Source organism: Cherax quadricarinatus, chromosome 11, assembly GCF_038502225.1.
Source record: "Cherax quadricarinatus isolate ZL_2023a chromosome 11, ASM3850222v1, whole genome shotgun sequence".
Lineage (NCBI taxonomy): Eukaryota > Metazoa > Arthropoda > Malacostraca > Decapoda > Parastacidae > Cherax > Cherax quadricarinatus.
In genome coordinates, this window is record NC_091302.1 from 4,442,974 (window position 1) to 4,462,066 (window position 19,093).

At 39.2% G+C, this 19,093-nt stretch overlaps 1 protein-coding gene across 5 annotated transcripts in view; it reads left to right on the forward strand.

Annotated features, from left to right (window-relative positions):
• The first annotated feature begins 1,406 nt into the window (after positions 1 to 1,406).
• The window catches only part of LOC138852546 (forkhead box protein K2-like), a 120,902-nt gene continuing 103,215 nt past the window's right edge, over positions 1,407 to 19,093 (forward strand). For 3 of the 5 annotated variants that reach the window (XM_070083905.1, XM_070083907.1, XM_070083909.1), the window contains exons 1-2: positions 1,408 to 1,861; positions 5,609 to 5,794. In XM_070083905.1, coding sequence (XP_069940006.1) covers positions 1,500 to 1,861; positions 5,609 to 5,794 — 548 coding nt within the window. In that variant the 5' untranslated portion in view covers positions 1,408 to 1,499. Of the gene's footprint in view, positions 1,862 to 5,608; positions 5,795 to 19,093 lie in introns of all 5 variants that reach the window. The other 2 variants (XM_070083906.1, XM_070083908.1) reach the window with 1 other exon arrangement.

Genomic DNA, 19,093 nt, shown 5'->3' on the forward strand with positions numbered 1-19,093 from the left:
ATTTTTACATATGGTCATAATCAAGTCCAAGTTACAAAAGTAATGAACAACCTTCACAACCATGAACAAATTACAGAGTAATGAACCATTCATAAGTCCACACCCGATCACAGCTGTAATGAGTTTATTAGTGCAAATATTAACTGGGTTAAACACACACACACACACACACACACACACACACACACACACACACACACACACACACACACACACACATAGTGGAGGCGGGAACCATACATAGTTTTAAGGTGAGGGATGATGAAGCTCATGGGGCGGGGAGAGAGAGGACCTAGTAGCAATCAGCGAATAGGCGGGGCCAGGAGCTATGAATCGACCCCTACAACCACAAATAGGTGAGTACACACACACGAATTGACAAGGTGAACAAAGACAGGATGTTCCAGAGATGGGACACAGCAATAAGGGGACACAGTTGGAAGTTGAAGACACAGATGAATCACGGATGTTAGGAAGTATTTCTTCAGCCACAGAGTAGTCAGGAAGTGGAATAGTTTGGGAAGCGATGTAGTGGAGGCAGGATCCATACATAGCTTTAAGCAGAGGTACGATCAAGCTCATGGTTCAGGGAGAGTGACCTAGTAGCGACCAGTGAAGAGGCGGGGCCGGGAGCTTGGACTCAACCCCTGCAACATCAACTAGGTGAGTACAGCTAGGTGAGTACACGCTCGCGCGCGAGCACACACATTCTGTAATTGACCTGTATTTTTGTATTTCTTTTGAAAAGCGGCCTTTTGAAGGTTTGTTTAACCCTTAGTAAGTTAAGTATATTTTTTTCTGGCTTGAGAATGTCTCTGCATAGCCCTTGTGGCTTAGCGCTTCTTTTTTATTATAATAATAATAATTGAAAATGTCTGATAGAGATAAATAATATTGTGTTAAGATGTTAATGCATACATTTACTTATTAACACTATTATTTTTAGTTTTATTTGTGGATAATAATGACAATTTTGTAACTGGCTTGTATTTTTTAATTTCTTATGTAGAGTGACCTTTTGAGGATTTGCGTAACCCTGGTAATTTAAGTATATTTTGGAAAGTTTTTATTTTATAGTTATTGAAGAGTGTGACGACAGTGTAAACCCACGTGTTATAATTAATACAGATACATTATCGTTAATTACAACTTTATTAAGATGCTTTAATAAAGTTTCCAATTACTGTTAGTGAGTCTATATGAATTAGAAGATGAGAGGTATTCCCATATTATCTGCTATTACCAACCCATACGGGTGTCACGCGGGTGTTTTATCCCAGGCGTGTGTGTATTTCCCGTGGTCGGGTGTTTTGCGCGGGTGTTTTGCGCGGGTGTTTCCAAGGTATTTGTTTACAAACATTGGAATGTAAACAAAAGTGTGGTGGTCGCGTGTGTTTTGTTGTGGTTGTTGATGCATTGTGGGTCACAGAGTGTGTTGTGGTGCGCACGCCCGCTGCCTCCAGCCCTCGCCATCTTCACCGGCTCCCAGGTTTCACACCATGTCTGCTCCTTTAAGGGGGCCCGATCAGCATGCTTGGGCCCTGCTAGCCCTACAGAAGTCTGCGCCAACTTCCCCTCACCGTGTGCCCTGGTCCCCTGACAGGAAGGGAACCCCTATTGCAAGGTTGGAAGGGAAAGAATTCGAATACATGGTGCGGCAGAGTCGGGTGGTGATCGGCCGCAACTCCAGCAAGGGCGATGTTGATGTTAATATGGGCCATAATAGCTTTATATCGCGTCGACATATTGAAATATATTTCGAGACGCCGCATTTTTACATGATATGCAATGGCAAGAATGGTGTGTTTGTGGACGGTGTTTTTCAGAGGAAGGGCGCCCCACCTCTCCAGCTGCCCAGACAGTAAGTTTCAACTTACCTCCTTTATTGGGCTTTATTTCTCAGCAGTATTCATTACTATTGTGCAAATTACATAGTTGGAAATGTAGTAAAAGGGTAGAAATATTTGATCAACACATAACTGTTTTGACAGCTTATTCAAGGCTGTCATCATATTTGTTTACCTTTGTAAAGGACTTTATAAACCAAGTTAATGTTATGAAATACTTTACATCACGTTAGGAAATACTTTACATGCAAGGCGCAATTATTATTTGGCTGATAAACTATCGTTGCTTGAGGTTCCTGAGGCATGTGTCTTAAAGAAAGTCATTAAAACTGTAATAAGGACAATATAAGTTAAGATGTACTGCAATAGGCCTACTGACTTATATGAGGCAGGCCTTACTCTCACCCATCTATTTCTAAGCTTGCATATGTTTTAGCTTATTTTTAGAGCCACTCAAAATATTTCTTTCAATGGTGATTCTAGGAATTTTTTTTTACATAACTTCAATTCCTTAGGTTATGAAACCAGTGATTTTCTTTTCTGTTTTCCGAATCTGAATTTGCATTTTCGGTCTGTTGTAACTTTTAGCTTAGTCATTTATTTTTAGTGTCTTTCGGTTATTTTTTTTTTTTATTTTCCATTAACACCTAATATTCCTACTCCTATCCCCCCCATTTACATTTTTCTGGAAGATTCCTGGTATATCGGAATAACTTATTCATATTTATTCATGTTTTCCATTACATTCATTATGTAATTTTCATTAAGTTATATGATAATTATGTTGCATAATCTAAATGAAGTCTTATCAAAGATACAGTTGCATGACCTTGGGACATGTTGTTTAACATTAATCTATCCAAATTTGAACTTATGTTGGCCAGTTTATTGTGTTATTGATGACCTCATATAGCTATTTATTTCTATTTATTTCTTCATCTGGGTCCTGTAAATTGTGAGCTAGGAGAGCAGCACTAACCATCATAGATCTTCATTATTAAACCCTCTCAAAAGAAACCATACCCCGGCCGGGATTGAACCCGCGGTCAGAGTCTCAAAAGCCTAACTGAGATTCATATATATAAATAACAACTTATTGTTCATTACTTCAGTTACTTTAAAAAAATGGTAAATTTGTGTAGACGATTACAGATTAGCTCATGATATAATAATTATTGTTTAAGAACTATGTTGCATATAAATGTGATTTGTGTTTCACAAGCTCTTCATAATTACTGATTTCTTAAATTTTATTTCTGTCTTCTGGTAAGAAAACAAACAAGAAATTAGTATTCACATTATAGCACAATTCTTGTTAATTAGTAATAAGCTCACCCATTAGAGCTTAGAACTGTCTTTTTTTTTCACCAACCCTCGATATTATATACCTGGAAGCATATTCTGGTTTGACCTTTCTTATCTCTTGTTGATTTTAATGTAAGGGTTCATATTTCTTGTACATATTTTGATGTTCTTGTAAATACTATACCTTTCTTTTACCCTAGAGACTTTTTGTTTTCATTTATCCATATGGGGTTAGTTTTATTTGATCTGATTTTTCATTGAATAATATATATTGCTTGAGTCAGTTGTTCATGATAATGTTTATCAGGTCTCTGTTGTGAATATCTGTACCCAAATGATCTCAGTCAACACTAGCTAGGTAGTCTCTTAATGATTTGTAGTTTGCAAAGAAAATATCAGACACACTACCTACTAATATATTATTATCATTATTACAAGTTTTCCTGGACATGTTTAAATCAGTAAATTTGTGATTGGCTTTTTCAACCTTGATCCCAACCTTAAGGTTATTCACTATTATTTCTTTGTTTACCAGAACCAGCTCATCAAGGTTATTCCCTCTTGTTGGTTCTGTTGAAGTTTTGGAAAGTTGTCCTTGATGGCCTCTAGGAAGTCACAAGACTACATTCCCTATCACAGTATTGTAGTTGATTTGGGGTCATTGTTTTAGTAATTCGAGGCTTGTGTTTAACTTTTCTTAATAGAACAGTACATACATACATAAAATAATAGTGCTTTTGGTTTTCCCAAGCTGTAAGGATAATTCGTTGTCTGTTATCCATTGCCTACATGATGACCAGTTTAGATTATGTGTTAGTTACAAATTTTGTAGCTGACATGATCTGGCTACATTTCCCCTTAAGAGGGCTCTGTCATCAACCTTCAGTTGAAGTTTGCATTTGATACTAATGAACATCATTTTCATAACATATAAAGTTAAGGATCCAAACTTCTCTTGTGTGGAACTCTATGCTATCATCAATGGTTCTGATTCAGATTTATTAGCTTTAACAATTTGTTTCCTGTTTAAGTGATATTTGAGTCCTTGAAGCTGTGTATTGAGTTTGTCTTTGTTCTCATCCAACTCATTCTGCTTTTCAACCATCCTGAGAAAAAAAGTAGTTCATATTTGAGCAAAACATTTTTCAACAAACTCAGTTTGCCTGCCATTCTAATATGCTTGTGTTAATGTAATAGTCTATGGTAATATTTTGACATTATTAGTGGCATTTAATATTTTTTATTCTGCCTTAGTAGGTGAAAGTGTAATTAGAAAATGCAACTGTAGTTATACATATATATTTAAAATGCTTAGTTAAGCAGAAAAAAATTCACATAAAAAAATTATGAAATGAATAATTATATTCTATTTGTATAAAATCCTTAAAAAGTAAGTTTGAGAAATATAATTTTATGAAAGTACTACTTTAGTATATAGAGTTTAATTGGCAATACCTAATAATATGCCATGTTCTAATTATCATCTATAACTTGATGACCTGAGGCATGTGAATGTTTCTCCAGATAGTGAATGTTGCCAAAATTGATGGTTTGATTTTGTTTGTCAGGAGTGGTGGGAATATTTCTCCTAATGTAGTTGTTCAGTTACCCACACAGTGTAGATTTTGGTCCATCGACTGAGGCTAAAGTTCATAGTAGTTATGCAGTGCATCATAATTTATCTAATGTTAATTGAGCATTAAGCATAGCCATAAATTGATGGCTGTCAGCTATAGGATTAATATAATTATTAGAAATTTCCAGTGTAGTATATTATGGACATAATTTACAGTATTTTATTATATTACTGTACTGTTTATTGTGTTTTATGATCATTGTCTTAAATGTTTTAGAAGAATTTTCTTTGAAGTGTGTAAGGGGTAAATGTTATACATCATTAAATGGTCATCAGAGAAAATTCTATTAATACAGTACATTAAAATAGTGCTCGAAAGGGTTGGGAGTTGCAGCAGGTAGTCATTTTGTATTTTTTTGGAGGACAATTTTCCTTTCTTAAATCATATGATTTGGGACTGATGGTGCCATTCACTCTTCAGAAAAATAGCATGCTATATTTAAATGCTAATGTGTATGAAAAACTTTGTTGTAGCTTGTTAATTTATTACTACAGAATGATACTATGTGGTTTTAATTTTGAAACTTCTCAAACAGTTGACTCAGTAATAGTGTGTCAGTGCTGTATGCAATATTACTTATCTTCTTGTGGAACTCAGTATAATAGTCAAAATTTAATTAAAAAAAATTATATAAAGAAATGTATACTTATATGTTTTTATCACATTGGCAGTTTGCTACCAATGTAGGGTGGCCCCTAAAGAGGAAACATTCCCAATCACTCATTCTTTAATTGCCTTTCCAAAAGTGCAGACATTAAAAGTCTTTAATGAAATACATTTGAACATAAGATGTATTCTCCTCTTCTTTTCCTTCAACAGATGCACATTGCGATTCCCCAGCACAAATATTAAGATACAGTTCCAGTCATTAGTAGATGACTTGGATCCTCCTCCGGCAAGGGTGCCATCTCCACCTAAACGAAAAATGCAGCCCTTAAAAATTAACATTCCTGAGCAGGATGCCAACTTTGGCTCTCCATTCCCTTCACCAACTGGTACTATAAGGTAAGCAGAAATAATCACTGTCAGTACTTTTGTCATGTCTTATGCAGCACGCAGTTGGCTGGTAGATGGCAGCCATCCAGGGAAGTGCTACTATCTTATATGAATGTGAAATATAAGCCTGTTAAATATTTTGCACACTGGCAGGATTACTGGTCTTTTCCTTTTGTCTCCTCAACATATAAGATAGCTGCAGGTAATTCTTACAAACATCTACTCTCTTTCAGTATACACCTATCTTTACTTTCCTTTGTGTTTTTTTTTAAAAATTGTTATTCCTGTAATACAGTAAATCATCACTTATCTGGTGATTGCTTATTTGGCTTCCAACATTATCTGGCAGTTGTGTTCAGTACTTATAAAAATGTTATATGAAAAACAGTGACCATTAAAAAATGATGTGATCATTCAGTGTTAGAACTAAAATGGAATGTAAATACCAACATGGTGGCACAAAGGACATATGCATGAGATGTTTCTCCTGCAACGTGAATATAATGTGGTTAACAAAGGTATCCATTGCATCTAAGTGTCATTTATTTGCTGTTGATATTCTGGTGTACCTTCTTCCATAAGGGGCTGGATAATGTATCCACTTTGTGAGGCCTGGTCTGAGGCTGCAGGGTTAATGATCTTGGAACCATTAGCTGTATTAATGGATATGAAGAAGGGTATAGAGTATTTGTAGGAAATGAGATGCAATAAGACAGAATATTTGGTTTCTGTAGATACATGTTTGCCCATCTGAATGACCTGCTTGGTTGTGTATTTGAAGATGCTTTGCCTACCTCTGATTCTGTCATTCAGATGGCCCTGGCCTTCTCATTATTTTGGTCAGAAAATAGAGAATATCTGTTTAGGCTTGGATTTTGCTCAAGCAGGTGCAGAGTTCTCTGTGATTGTTCTATCTTTTCATGTAGTAGATTTCTCATTTTGTTCCAGTTGGGAAGGAGAGTTTCTGGTTTATATCAGGGGTTCTGATAAGATATATTATGCATTACATCTTATAAAAGTTTCAAAGATCTTTCCTGCATAGGAAAGTGCAGTTCCTTTTATAACTGTGTTGACCAGTTGTTATTTTCAAAGCAAATATTTTCCACAGTCAATGAAGGGGACTTTGGTTCACTTGCTCCTGAAGAAGCCTTTTGATTCACTAAACATTTCAATCATATGTTTCTCTCTAAATTTATCAAACATTCTATTTCTGATCAATTGTTTCCTTCTCTGGAACAAAGTAGTAGTTAACTGTGTGTTTAGTCTGCATATAGACTATTTACTTCAACTGAGACAGCTTTTTGTAAGCTTATAACAATTTGGTACTGAACACTTGTTCTGAAATGTCACTGCTAATTTTGTTGACCTCTCTGCTGCATTTGATACCATTCATTATGGGTTACTGATACATGATCTTTTTTACTATGACCTTAAGGATACTTAATTGTTACTTCTGAAATCGTATCTTTCTGATCAGTCATATGAAGTGGTAGTCACTGATGTTGTATCTGAGCACTCTCCTTTGCTCTAAATGTTTCTCAGGGCTCTGTTCTTGAACTGTTCTTGTTTACTGGTGGATGTCTGTGAGGTTGATTATAATTTTTATTCTGATGATACACAAGTCTTCATTTGGGTTATGAATGTGGAAGATGCAAAACTGCTTTAGTTAGTTTTTGCTGGATATTCAGACTTCAATGACAAATAGAAAATTGAAACTACAAGAGGGTAGGACAGATTTTGTTTGTCAGAGGAAACCCCAGGGGAGTACATATTGCAGATTTTCGTTCTGTTAGTTTTCAGCTCATAGGATAAGTGAGGATCTGGGTATCTACTGGATTCTTCATTGTCATTTGTTGTACACATCAACTGAAGTGCAGTTCCTGCACTCTGAGAGAGGGGTGGGAATATTTGCAGTAGAGAGAGACATCTGAACTGTCTTATCAACATGCCTTTGGCAAGACAGTGAGAGTATAAATGATGGTGAAAATGTTTCTTTTTTTTTTGGGTCACCCTGCCTTGGTGGGAGACAGCCAGTGTTAAAACAAAAATCAACTGAATTGTTGTCTTGCAATTTTCATACTCATAATCTTTACTCAAAAAGTCAAGGAGGTAGTCTGAGACCTTGGATGAACATCACCAGTGCTTCTCACACCAGAATGAGAAAATGCCTTGATAAGTAGAGTATCTTGGTCCATATTCATGGATTTGTTTCTCCCTCAAATTGGTTTTTGCATTTGTATGTAGGTTTGTCTAATTACTTTCTAAAAAGTCATAAGTCTGCACTGAAGCCTTTTTAGGTAGACTGTATTTTTTCTGCCGACTGTGTTTCCACTAGTTCCTATGTATAAGCTGCATTGGTTCCCTATCAAGGTAAGAATTGAATTTGAACTCTGTTTATTAATATTTAAAGTTATTAAGTTTAATGAACCCAAGTATCTTGCTGATGTGCTTGTACCTTTACATCATTGTTGGGAATTTTTCCGTGAGTTGCCACAGATTTGTTAAGTAGGTTGCCAGTGTCTATTGAGAATCAGGAATCTGTTTATACTTTCAAGTCTGAATTGAAAGCACATCTCCCTTTTAAAGCACTTGATCATAATGATCATAGTGATATTGTTAGTAATGATCGTACTGTTACTTTTTTTTAACAAGCCTTCAGATGATTTCAAGGATCATAATCTCAGTGACTCAGTTTCATCCCAGGCTTCTTGGTTGAATCCATGTTTAGTCAGGCTATTGATGCCAGCTTCTTGCATTTCAACATAGGTAGCTATGGCACAGCTGATTGAGTATTTTGGAGGAGCTTGCTGAATTCCCTCTTATGTTCAATCATCTTCAAAAATTTTCTCATGCGCAGAGTATTTCAACTTTTTTTAAATTAACACCACAACAGCGACAATTTGTAAATACATACAAGTGTAATTCTGCTGTAGTGTGTTCATAAGTTATAAATAATTATACATTCAGTTTCTTGAGCCATGTGAGTTTTTTTTATCATCACATTCATCACGTGATTTCAGAAAATTTTGTGAAGCACGCAGTCTAGTACAGTATAAGCATAAAATTGTTCTAGAAATAACTTAAGTTCATACATACTGTGGCTGTTGAATGTCGAGTAGGTGCTGGAGATATGATGGTCTGGAGTTGCAATAATTTTGAGTTATGATTTACCCTCATAGGAATGTAATTTTGTTTTGCGATGAAAATTTGAGATCTGATACGCATTTGTAATTTAATTATGCCATTTTTTGTGTTATCAAGTTATTATGACCCCTAAAATGTGCAGTAAAGAGGCAATTCCTCTGAAGATCAAGCAAGAAATTTTGAAAAATATAGCATTAGAATTAGTGCATTGGTACTTGAGTATGGATTTCCATAATCACCCATCTTTACTGTTATCATGCAAAAAAAGAAAAATTACAAAAAATAATAATAAAGAGGCTTACAAATATTAAGCTAGCGGAAGAAAAGGCATAGAATTTTTCATAGAGATGAAAGGACCTTTGCTATTGTGAACAAAAGAGAAACAGATGAAGGGGGATGCAATGGCTGTAAGTTATATCTGTGAGCCGCTGGTCCCAGGCACAATGAAATTTGCATTTCCAGGGTTTTTGAATGAATAATCATTAAACAGTTTTGAGATACGATACATCTTATAGTAGGGATTAATATTGTACCTTCGAGGGACTACTATGTATGAACTTTAATCCCAGTCCCATGATCTAGTGTTTCTGTGGAGGGCACCAATATGCTGTGGGGTGTTGCCAGAACAATACAGTAGGGAAGTAATGTAGCCAATGTACAACACAACTTGTCCTCTAAATAACAGGTGAATTCTTCAGTGTATTATATTGGTCAACTTTTGCTCATTTTAAGCTGAGACCAAAGTTCAGTATTACATGCACAGTTTTCTATTCACCTAACCCTAATTTTAATTAATGTAAATGTATAAAGAAAAAACTTTATAGTTTTCTTCTTTTTCTGGTCACTCTGGCTCAGTGGGAGATGGATATGTTGATTTTTTTTTTTTGCACATCGTTTTAAATAACAAAATTACAGAAATAGGTGACTGTTGTCTGGTGGTAGAAAAGACATCATCATTGCTTGTCTAGTGGGAAACTCACCCATTGTTAAATTTGGGAATGGGTTGTGCTCTGGGGTGCTGCTGGGATGTGTCATGGAGTTTTGGTGGGATTTACATTATATCCTTTCAATGGTGGTACCTTGATGCTGGTGAAGGGCTTTTGGTCCAAGGAATTGATGCTACCTTCTCCTGCCGTGGATTTAATCTAATTACCTCCCATTCCCCATGTGCTGTTTGACCCCCTGTAGGTTTAACAGTTGGGAGGGGGTAAAGGAGGTTTTGTGGGTGAGGGGCTTGGACTAACAGCAAGCATGTGTGAGTGTGTTAGTTAGGAGTGAATGGAGACGAATGGTTTTTGGGACCTGACGAGCTGTTGGATTGTGAGTAGGGTAATATTTAGTGAAGAGATTCAGGGAAACTGGTTTTTATATAGCCAGACTTGAGTACTGGAAATGAGAAGTACAATGCCTACACTTTAAAGGAAAGGTTTGGGATATTGGCAGTTTGGAGAGGTATGTTGTATATGCTTCTAAACTGTGGTATCTGGGTGCCTCTGCGAAGACAGTGATTATGTGTGAGTGAGGTGAAAGTGTTGAATGATGATGATGAAAGTATTTTCTTTTTGAGTCACCCTGCCTCGGTGGGAGACAGCCGACTTGTTGAAAAAAAATATAATTATAATAATTATTATTAAAAATGTAACTTATGTTCCACTTATTTATGCCTGCTCACCACCACCTCTTTACACCTTGTAGAAGTTGACACTTAAAACACAAAAACATTTTCCTGGAAAGCATCTTTGTAACTTAATTAAAGTGTAATGTAATATGTATGTAAGAATTTAATATGACCTTGTGTGAGTTTAGTAAGAGTACTATATCAACACTGGCCAATATTCCAAGCTCCATCACTGATGGTGCTCAACAAATTGTTTCGTCAGCTATGACATGCATCTTTTTGACCAGTATTTAGTGTGTATTACAATACTACACTGAGTAGCTTCATTAATGTGAAATTATATTGTTTACAGTTTTCATTGTAGAGTTGGACAAGACTGTTAACAAATATAGTTTTTGCATTGAATGTACAGGCTGAGAGCTGTTATCCTACCTCAGCTTATTTCAGTTTACAGGCTGAGAGCTGTTATCCTACCTCAGCTTATTTCAGTTTACAGGCTGAGAGCTGTTATCCTACCTCAGCTTATTTCAGTTTACAGGCTGAGAGCTGTTATCCTACCTGAGCTTATTTCAGTTTACAGGCTGAGAGCTGTTATCCTACCTGAGCTTATTTCAGTTTACAGGCTGAGAGCTGTTATCCTGCCTCAGCTTATTTCAGTTTACAGGCTGAGAGCTGTTATCCTACCTGAGCTTATTTCAGTTTACAGGCTGAGAGCTGTTATCCTACCTGAGCTTATTTCAGTTTACAGGCTGAGAGCTGTTATCCTACCTGAGCTTATTTCAGTTTACAGGCTGAGAGCTGTTATCCTACCTCAGCTTATTTCAGTTTACAGGCTGAGAGCTGTTATCCTACCTCAGCTTAATTCAGTTTACAGGCTGAGAGCTGTTATCCTACCTCAGCTTATTTCAGTTTACAGGCTGAGAGCTGTTATGCTACCTCAGCTTATTTCAGTTTACAGGCTGAGAGCTGTTATCCTACCTGAGCTTATTTCAGTTTACAGGCTGAGAGCTGTTGTCCTACCTCAGCTTATTTCAGTTTACAGGCTGAGAGCTGTTATCCTACCTGAGCTTATTTCAGTTTACAGGCTGAGAGCTGTTATCCTACCTGAGCTTATTTCAGTTTACAGGCTGAGAGCTGTTATCCTACCTCAGCTTATTTCAGTTTACAGGCTGAGAGCTGTTATCCTACCTCAGCTTAATTCAGTTTACAGGCTGAGAGCTGTTATCCTACCTCAGCTTATTTCAGTTTACAGGCTGAGAACTGTTATCCTACCTGAGCTTATTTCAGTTTACAGGCTGAGAGCTGTTGTCCTACCTCAGCTTATTTCAGTTTACAGGCTGAGAGCTGTTATCCTACCTGAGCTTATTTCAGTTTACAGGCTGAGAGCTGTTATCCTACCTGAGCTTATTTCAGTTTACAGGCTGAGAGCTGTTGTCCTACCTCAGCTTATTTCAGTTTACAGGCTGAGAGCTGTTATCCTACCTGAGCTTATTTCAGTTTACAGGCTGAGAGCTGTTATCCTACCTGAGCTTATTTCAGTTTACAGGCTGAGAGCTGTTATCCTACCTCAGCTTATTTCAGTTTACAGGCTGAGAGCTGTTATCCTACCTCAGCTTAATTCAGTTTACAGGCTGAGAGCTGTTATCCTACCTCAGTTTATTTCAGTTTACAGGCTGAGAGCTGTTATGCTACCTCAGCTTATTTCAGTTTACAGGCTGAGAGCTGTTATCCTACCTGAGCTTATTTCAGTTTACAGGCTGAGAGCTGTTGTCCTACCTCAGCTTATTTCAGTTTACAGGCTGAGAGCTGTTATCCTACCTGAGCTTATTTCAGTTTACAGGCTGAGAGCTGTTATCCTACCTCAGCTTATTTCAGTTTACAGGCTGAGAGCTGTTATCCTACCTCAGCTTATTTCAGTTTACAGGCTGAGAGCTGTTATCCTACATCAGCTTATTTCAGTTTACAGGCTGAGAGCTGTTATCCTACCTCAGCTTATTTCAGTTTACAGGCTGAGAGCTGTTATCCTACCTCAGCTTATTTCAGTTTACAGGCTGAGAGCTGTTATCCTACCTCAGCTTATTTCAGTTTACAGGCTGAGAGCTGTTATCCTACCTCAGCTTATTTCAGTTTACAGGCTGAGAGCTGTTATCCTACCTCAGCTTATTTCAGTTTACAGGCTGAGAGCTGTTATCCTACCTGAGCTTATTTCAGTTTACAGGCTGAGAGCTGTTATCCTACCTCAGCTTATTTCAGTTTACAGGCTGAGAGCTGTCCTACCTCAGCTTATTTCAGTTTACAGGCTGAGAGCTGTTATCCTACCTGAGATTATTTCAGTTTACAGGCTGAGAGCTGTTATCCTACCTGAGCTTATTTCAGTTTACAGGCTGAGAGCTGTTATCCTACCTCAGCTTATTTCCGTTTATAGGCTAAGAGTTAGATAAAAGGACACAAGTTCAACTAATGTGACATTTTATTGTGGCAACGTTTTGCTCTCCAGGAGCTTTATCAAGCCTTTATCAAGCCACGGTAATGGCTTAATAAAGCTCCTGGAGAGCAAAACATTACCACAATAAAATGTCACATTAGTTGGACTTGTGTCGTTTTACATAACATATTGTCGATAATTCTACCAACTTAAATACAGGCTAAAAGTTGTTATCCTACTTTAGCTCATTTCATTGTACAGGTTAAGCTTTTATTCTACCTCAGTGCATTCAAAGCCTAGATATATTGCCATCCCTTGGGGTGCCATTCACAGCAGTTGACTATTGGATACCTATTTAATACTAGGTGAACCTGTGTAAGAGATGTAGTGAAACATGCCCAACATCTCTATCTTTCCCAAATTAACGTCGAGTACAGTGGACCCCCGACTTACCGAACGAATTTGTTCCCATAAGGAATATTGTAAATTAGATTAGTCCATTTCAGACCCCCAAAAATACACATACAAAAATACACTTACAAAAATACACTTACATAATTGTTCAAGTTGGGAGCTGATCGTAAGGCGGGGGTCCACTGTACTTGATTATGAGCTACAAGTCATTATTTCACCACTTGCCAGGCTCTGTGCTCACTTGTTGTGTAATGAACAGTACATTGTCCCAGAAATCCATAATATACATCTTTCAGACTAATATATTAAGCTTATTACTGTATTATACGTAGCAGCATGATATCTGTTCCAGTGTAACACTTTATGTTGTCAGCTGCTAGATTTTGGTGAAGAATTTTTAAGCCAAGGAATTTCAGCTGTTTTTTCTTTCTTTCACCTGTTACCTTCCATTGCTCTGGTGCTGTATGACCTTATGGGTTTGGTGCTTCTCATGTGTACTGTACTGTATACAGTTGTTGGAATGGCAAAATGTACTGGTGCTTCCAGTAACCAGTCAGTATTTTATACTGTTGTTAACAGTATTAACAGTGGCAGCTATTGAGCCACTTCTTCAAGTAAATAACCAAGTTTTTAAATTCTTTTGGACAGTTTTCTGTACAATGAAGACTTAAGATGAGTCACTTCATTAAGCAGATGGAGGTCCCATCCTCCACTGCTACCACTGAGGGATCCACACAAGTTTACCACTTCACATATGTACTGTAATAACTCATTAATTCATATACAATAAGTGCTTATGTTTAAAGAATCTTTGATGGATGCACTTACCAGTATGCTAAATAATTGACACGTATTTCATTCATCCTTGGTGTTACTGGTCTTCAATAAATAGCAAATTTGAATACATTGTTTCCTGGAAGTGGGAAGTACAGTGCTTGCACTCTGAAGGAGGGATGGAGATATTTTGCAGTTTTTGAACTACTATAGTATTTGCACGCCTCTGGCAAGACTGATGAAGTGAGTGATGATGAAAGTGTTTCTTCTTTTTTGGGTCACCCTGCCTTTATGGGAAATGTCCTGTGTTAAAAAAAGTTTCCCTTGCTTTATGCAGTAGATGTGTTCCAGGCGCATGGCAATTGTACTTAGCTCAATCACACCATTAAAAACTTAATTGCACATAATAAGAATTTTAAGTACATACTGCAGGGCCCTCTTAAAGGAAGGTATCTTCATGTTGGTATTGGGCTTTTGATCCAAATTACACTTGTTCTGGCAATATTTCTGATATGTTGGCAGCAGGTTGAATAGTCTTGCACCATGGATGCTGATACTGTGTTTTCTTATTGTGCTCATGGAACTCTTCCTTTTCACTGGGTATATTTGACACTTCCTTTCATATCTCACTCCAGTATGTTGTTATGGTAATAGGTTTGGGACTAGGATGTAGAGTATCTTCCAAGTACTGTGTATGGAAGTATTATCAGATCTGTCTCTCATTCAGTCATGAGAGAATATTCCAAGCAGTTTGCAACATTCCTAGCAGTTTAAGTGCCTTACTAGCTCTTGTGTTAGCAGTAAGTTGTATTTTGTAAAGCATGTTCTTGTTGTTCTGATAGATGGTTCACCTGTGTTATTTTCTTGTTCAATGAGATGGTTCTCCTGTGTTATGTTCCTGTTCTATGAGATGGTTCTCCTGTGTTATGTACCTGTTCTATGAGAGGGTTCTCCTGTTATGTTCCTGTTCTATGAGATGGTTCTCCTGTGTTATGTTCCTGTTCTATGAGATGGTTCTCCTGTGTTATGTTCCTATTCTGTGAAATGGTATGCCTGTGTTATGTTTTTGTTTTATGAGATGGTTCTCCTGCATTATGTTCCTGTTCTATAAAATGGTTCTCCTGTGTTATGTTTTTATGAGATGGTTCTCCTGTGTTATGTTTTTGCTTTATGAGATGGTTCTCCTGTGTTCCTGTTGTTCTGTGAAATGGTTCTCCTGTGTTATGTACCTGTTCTGTGAGATGGTTCTCCTGTGTTATGTACCTGTTCTGTGAGATGGTTCTCCTGTGTTATGTTCCTGTTCTATGAGGTGGTTCTCCTGTGTTATGTTCCTGTTGTATGAGATGGTTCTGTGTTATGTACCTGTTCTGTGAGATGGTTCTCCTGTGTTATGTACCTGTTCTGTGAGATGGTTCTCCTGTGTTATGTACCTGTTCTGTGAGATGGTTCTCCTGTGTTACATACCTGTTCTGTGAGATGGTTCTCCTGTGTTATGTACCTGTTCTGTGAGATGGTTCTCCTGTGTTACATACCTGTTCTGTGAGATGGTTCTCCTGTGTTATGTACCTGTTCTATGAGAGGGTTCTCCTGTGTTATGTACCCTTTGTGTGAGATGGCTCTCCTGTTTTATATACCCCCGTTGTGTGAGATGGTTCTCCTGTGTTATGTACCTGTTCTGTGAGATGGTTCTCCTATGTTATGTACTCGTTGTGTGAGATGGTTTTCCTGTGTTATGTACCTGTTCTGTGAGATGGTTCTCCTGTGTTATGTGCCCGTTGTGTGAGATGGTTCTCCTGTGTTATGTACCTGTTCTGTGAGATGGTTCTCCTATGTTATGTACCCGTTGTGTGAGATGGTTCTCCTGTGTTATGTACCTGTTCTGTGAGATGGTTCTCCTATGTTATGTACCCGTTGTGTGAGATGGTTTTCCTGTGTTATGTACCTGTTCTGTGAGATGGTTCTCCTGTGTTATGTGCCCGTTGTGTGAGATGGTTTTCCTGTGTTATGTACCTGTTCAGTGAGATAGAGTATATAAATATGATAGGTTGTGGGAGTTTTCGTACCCCTGTAACTCAACCCTGCATCAGGCTTGTCAGATGCTTGTCTTGTCAGCTAGGTTTTTACTGCTGGCTGTCTTCTAGCCCACATATCCATCATAGCCTGGTTGATCCGGCACTTGGTGGAGGATATTGTCGAGTTTCCTGTGTCAACAGTCTACCCTGCAACATTCTTCAGCATGTCTGTTGTTTTTTAAACTATTTTCATCACTTCTACCCTTGTTCCGGCAGCGTTTCTGACATCTGGTAAGATGTTAAAAAGTCTTGGACCACAGATGTTGATACAGTGTTCTCTTACTGTTCACACACACGCACTGCCTTTATTCTTCACTCCAGTATATTGTAATGGCGGTGTTCAGGTTTGAGACCAGACGACCCGTAAGCACCTTCCACACATATTATCATGTACCTCTCTCCTCCGCTCCAGCCAGTACATATTATCAATTTTGAGGCGTTCTCGGTAATTTAAATGTTTTTATTGGCCAAGGGTGAGTGAAGTGATGGGTGCGGTCATGGGAAGTGAGTGAAGTGATGGGTGCGGTCATGGGAGGTGAGTGAAGTGATGGGTGCGGTCATGGGAGGTGAGTGAAGTGATGGGTGCGGTCATGGGAGGTGAGTGAAGTGATGGGTGCGGTCATGGGAGGTGAGTGAAGTGATGGGTGCGGTCATGGGAGGTGAGTGAAGTGATGGGTGCGGTTATGGGAGGTGAGTGAAGTGATGGGTGCGGTCATGGGAGGTGAGTGAAGTGATGGGTGCGGTCATGGGAGGTGAGTGAAGTGATGGGTGCGGTCATGGGATGTGAGTGAAGTGATGGGTGCGGTCATGGGAGGTGAGTGAAGTGATGGGTGCGGTCATGGGAGGTGAGTGAAGTGATGGGTGCGGTCATGGGAGGTGAGTGAAGTGATGGGTGCGGTTATGGGAGGTGAGTGAAGTGATGGGTGCGGTCAGGGGAGGTGAGTGAGGTGATGGGTGCGGCCATGGGAGGTGAGTGAAGTGATGGGTGCAGTCATGGGAGGTGAGTGAAGTGATGGGTGCGGTCATGGGAGGTGAGTGAGGTGATGTGTGCAGTTATGGGAGGTGAGTGAAGTGATGGGTGAGGCCATGGGAGGTGAGTGAAGTGATGGGTGCGGTCATGGGAGGTGAGTGAAGTGATGGGTGCGGTCATGGGAGGTGAGTGAGGTGATGGGTGCGGTTATGGGAGGTGAGTGAAGTGGTGGGTGCGGCCATGGGAGGTGAGTGAAGTGATGGGTGCGGTCATAGGGGTGAGTGAAGTGATGGGTGCGGTGATGGGAGGTGAGTGAAGTGATGGGTGCGGTCATGGGAGGTGAGTTAGGTTGTGGGTGCTGTCATGGGAGGTGAAGGTAGGTGAGGTGATGAGCGCGGCCAAGAGAGGTGAAAATAGGGTATGAGCAGGGCCAAGAGAGATGAAGTTAGGGTATGAGCAGGGTCAAGAGAGGTGAAGTTAGGGTATGAGCAGGGTCAAGAGAGGTGAAGTTAGGGTATGAGCAGGGTCAAGAGAGGTGAAGTTAGGGTATGAGCAGGGTCAAGAGATTTGAAGTTAGGGTATGAGCAGGATCAAGAGAATTGAAGTTAGGGTGTGTGCAGGGTCAAGAGAGGTGAAGTTAGGGTATGAGAAGGGTCATGAGATTTGAAGTTAGGGTATGAGCAGGATCAAGAGAAGTGAAGTTAGGGTGTGTGCAGGGTCAAGAGAGGTGAAGTTAGGGTATGAGCAGGGTCAAGAGGTGAAGTTAGCGTATGAGCAGGGTAAAGAGAGGTGAAGTTAGGATATGAGCAAGATCAAGAGAGGTGAAGTTAGAGTATGAGCAGGGTCAAGAGAGGTGAAGTTAGGGTATGAGCAGGGTCAAGAGAGGTGAAGTTAGGGTATGAGCAGGGCCAAGAGAGGTGAAGTTAGGGTATGAGCAGGGTCAAGAGAGGTGAATTTAGGGTATGAGCAGGGTCAAGAGAGGTGAAGTTAGGGTATGAGCAGGGTCGAGAGAGGTGAAGTTAGGGTATGAGCAGGGTCAAGAGAGGTGAAGTTAGGGTATGAGCAGGGTCAAGAGAGGTGAAGTTAGGGTATGAGCAGGGTCAAGAGAGGTGAAGTTAGGGTATGAACAGGGTCAAGAGAGGTGAAGTTAGGGTATGAGCAGGGTCAAGAGAGGTGAAGTTAGGGTATGAGCAGGGTCAAGAGAAGTGAAGTTAGGGTATGAGCAGGGTCAAGAGAGGTGAAGTTAGGGTATGAGCAGGGTCAAGAGAGGTGAAGTTAGGGTATGAGCAGGGTCAAGAGAGGTGAAGTTAGGGTATGAGCAGGGTCAAGAGAGGTGAAGTTAGGGTATGAGCAGGGTCAAGAGAGGTGAAGTTAGGGTATGAGCAGGGTCAAGAGAGGTGAAGTTAGGTTATGAGCAGGGTCAAGGAAGGTGTAGCTAGGGATTAGGGATTAGAGATTATCTTAGGTACACAGAAGAGCCTTTATATATATATTTTTTAAGATTAGATACACTTCAGTGTACTGCTACTACTCTGCTGCATGATAGTTACATTGTGGGAACAACAGCAGTGTACTGCTACCCTGCTGCATGATAGTTACATTGTGGGAACACCAGCAGTGTACTGCTACACTGCTGCATGATAGTTACATTGTGGGAACAACAGCAGTGTACTGCTACCCTGCTGCATGATAGTTACATTGTGGGAACACCAGCAGTGTACTGCTACACTGCTGCATGATAGTTACATTGTGGGAACACCAGCAGTGTACTGATACACTGCTGCATGATAGTTACATTGTGGGAACACCAACAGTGTACTGATACACTGCTGCATGATAGTTACATTGTGGGAACAACAGCAGTGTACTGCTACCCTGCTGCATGATAGTT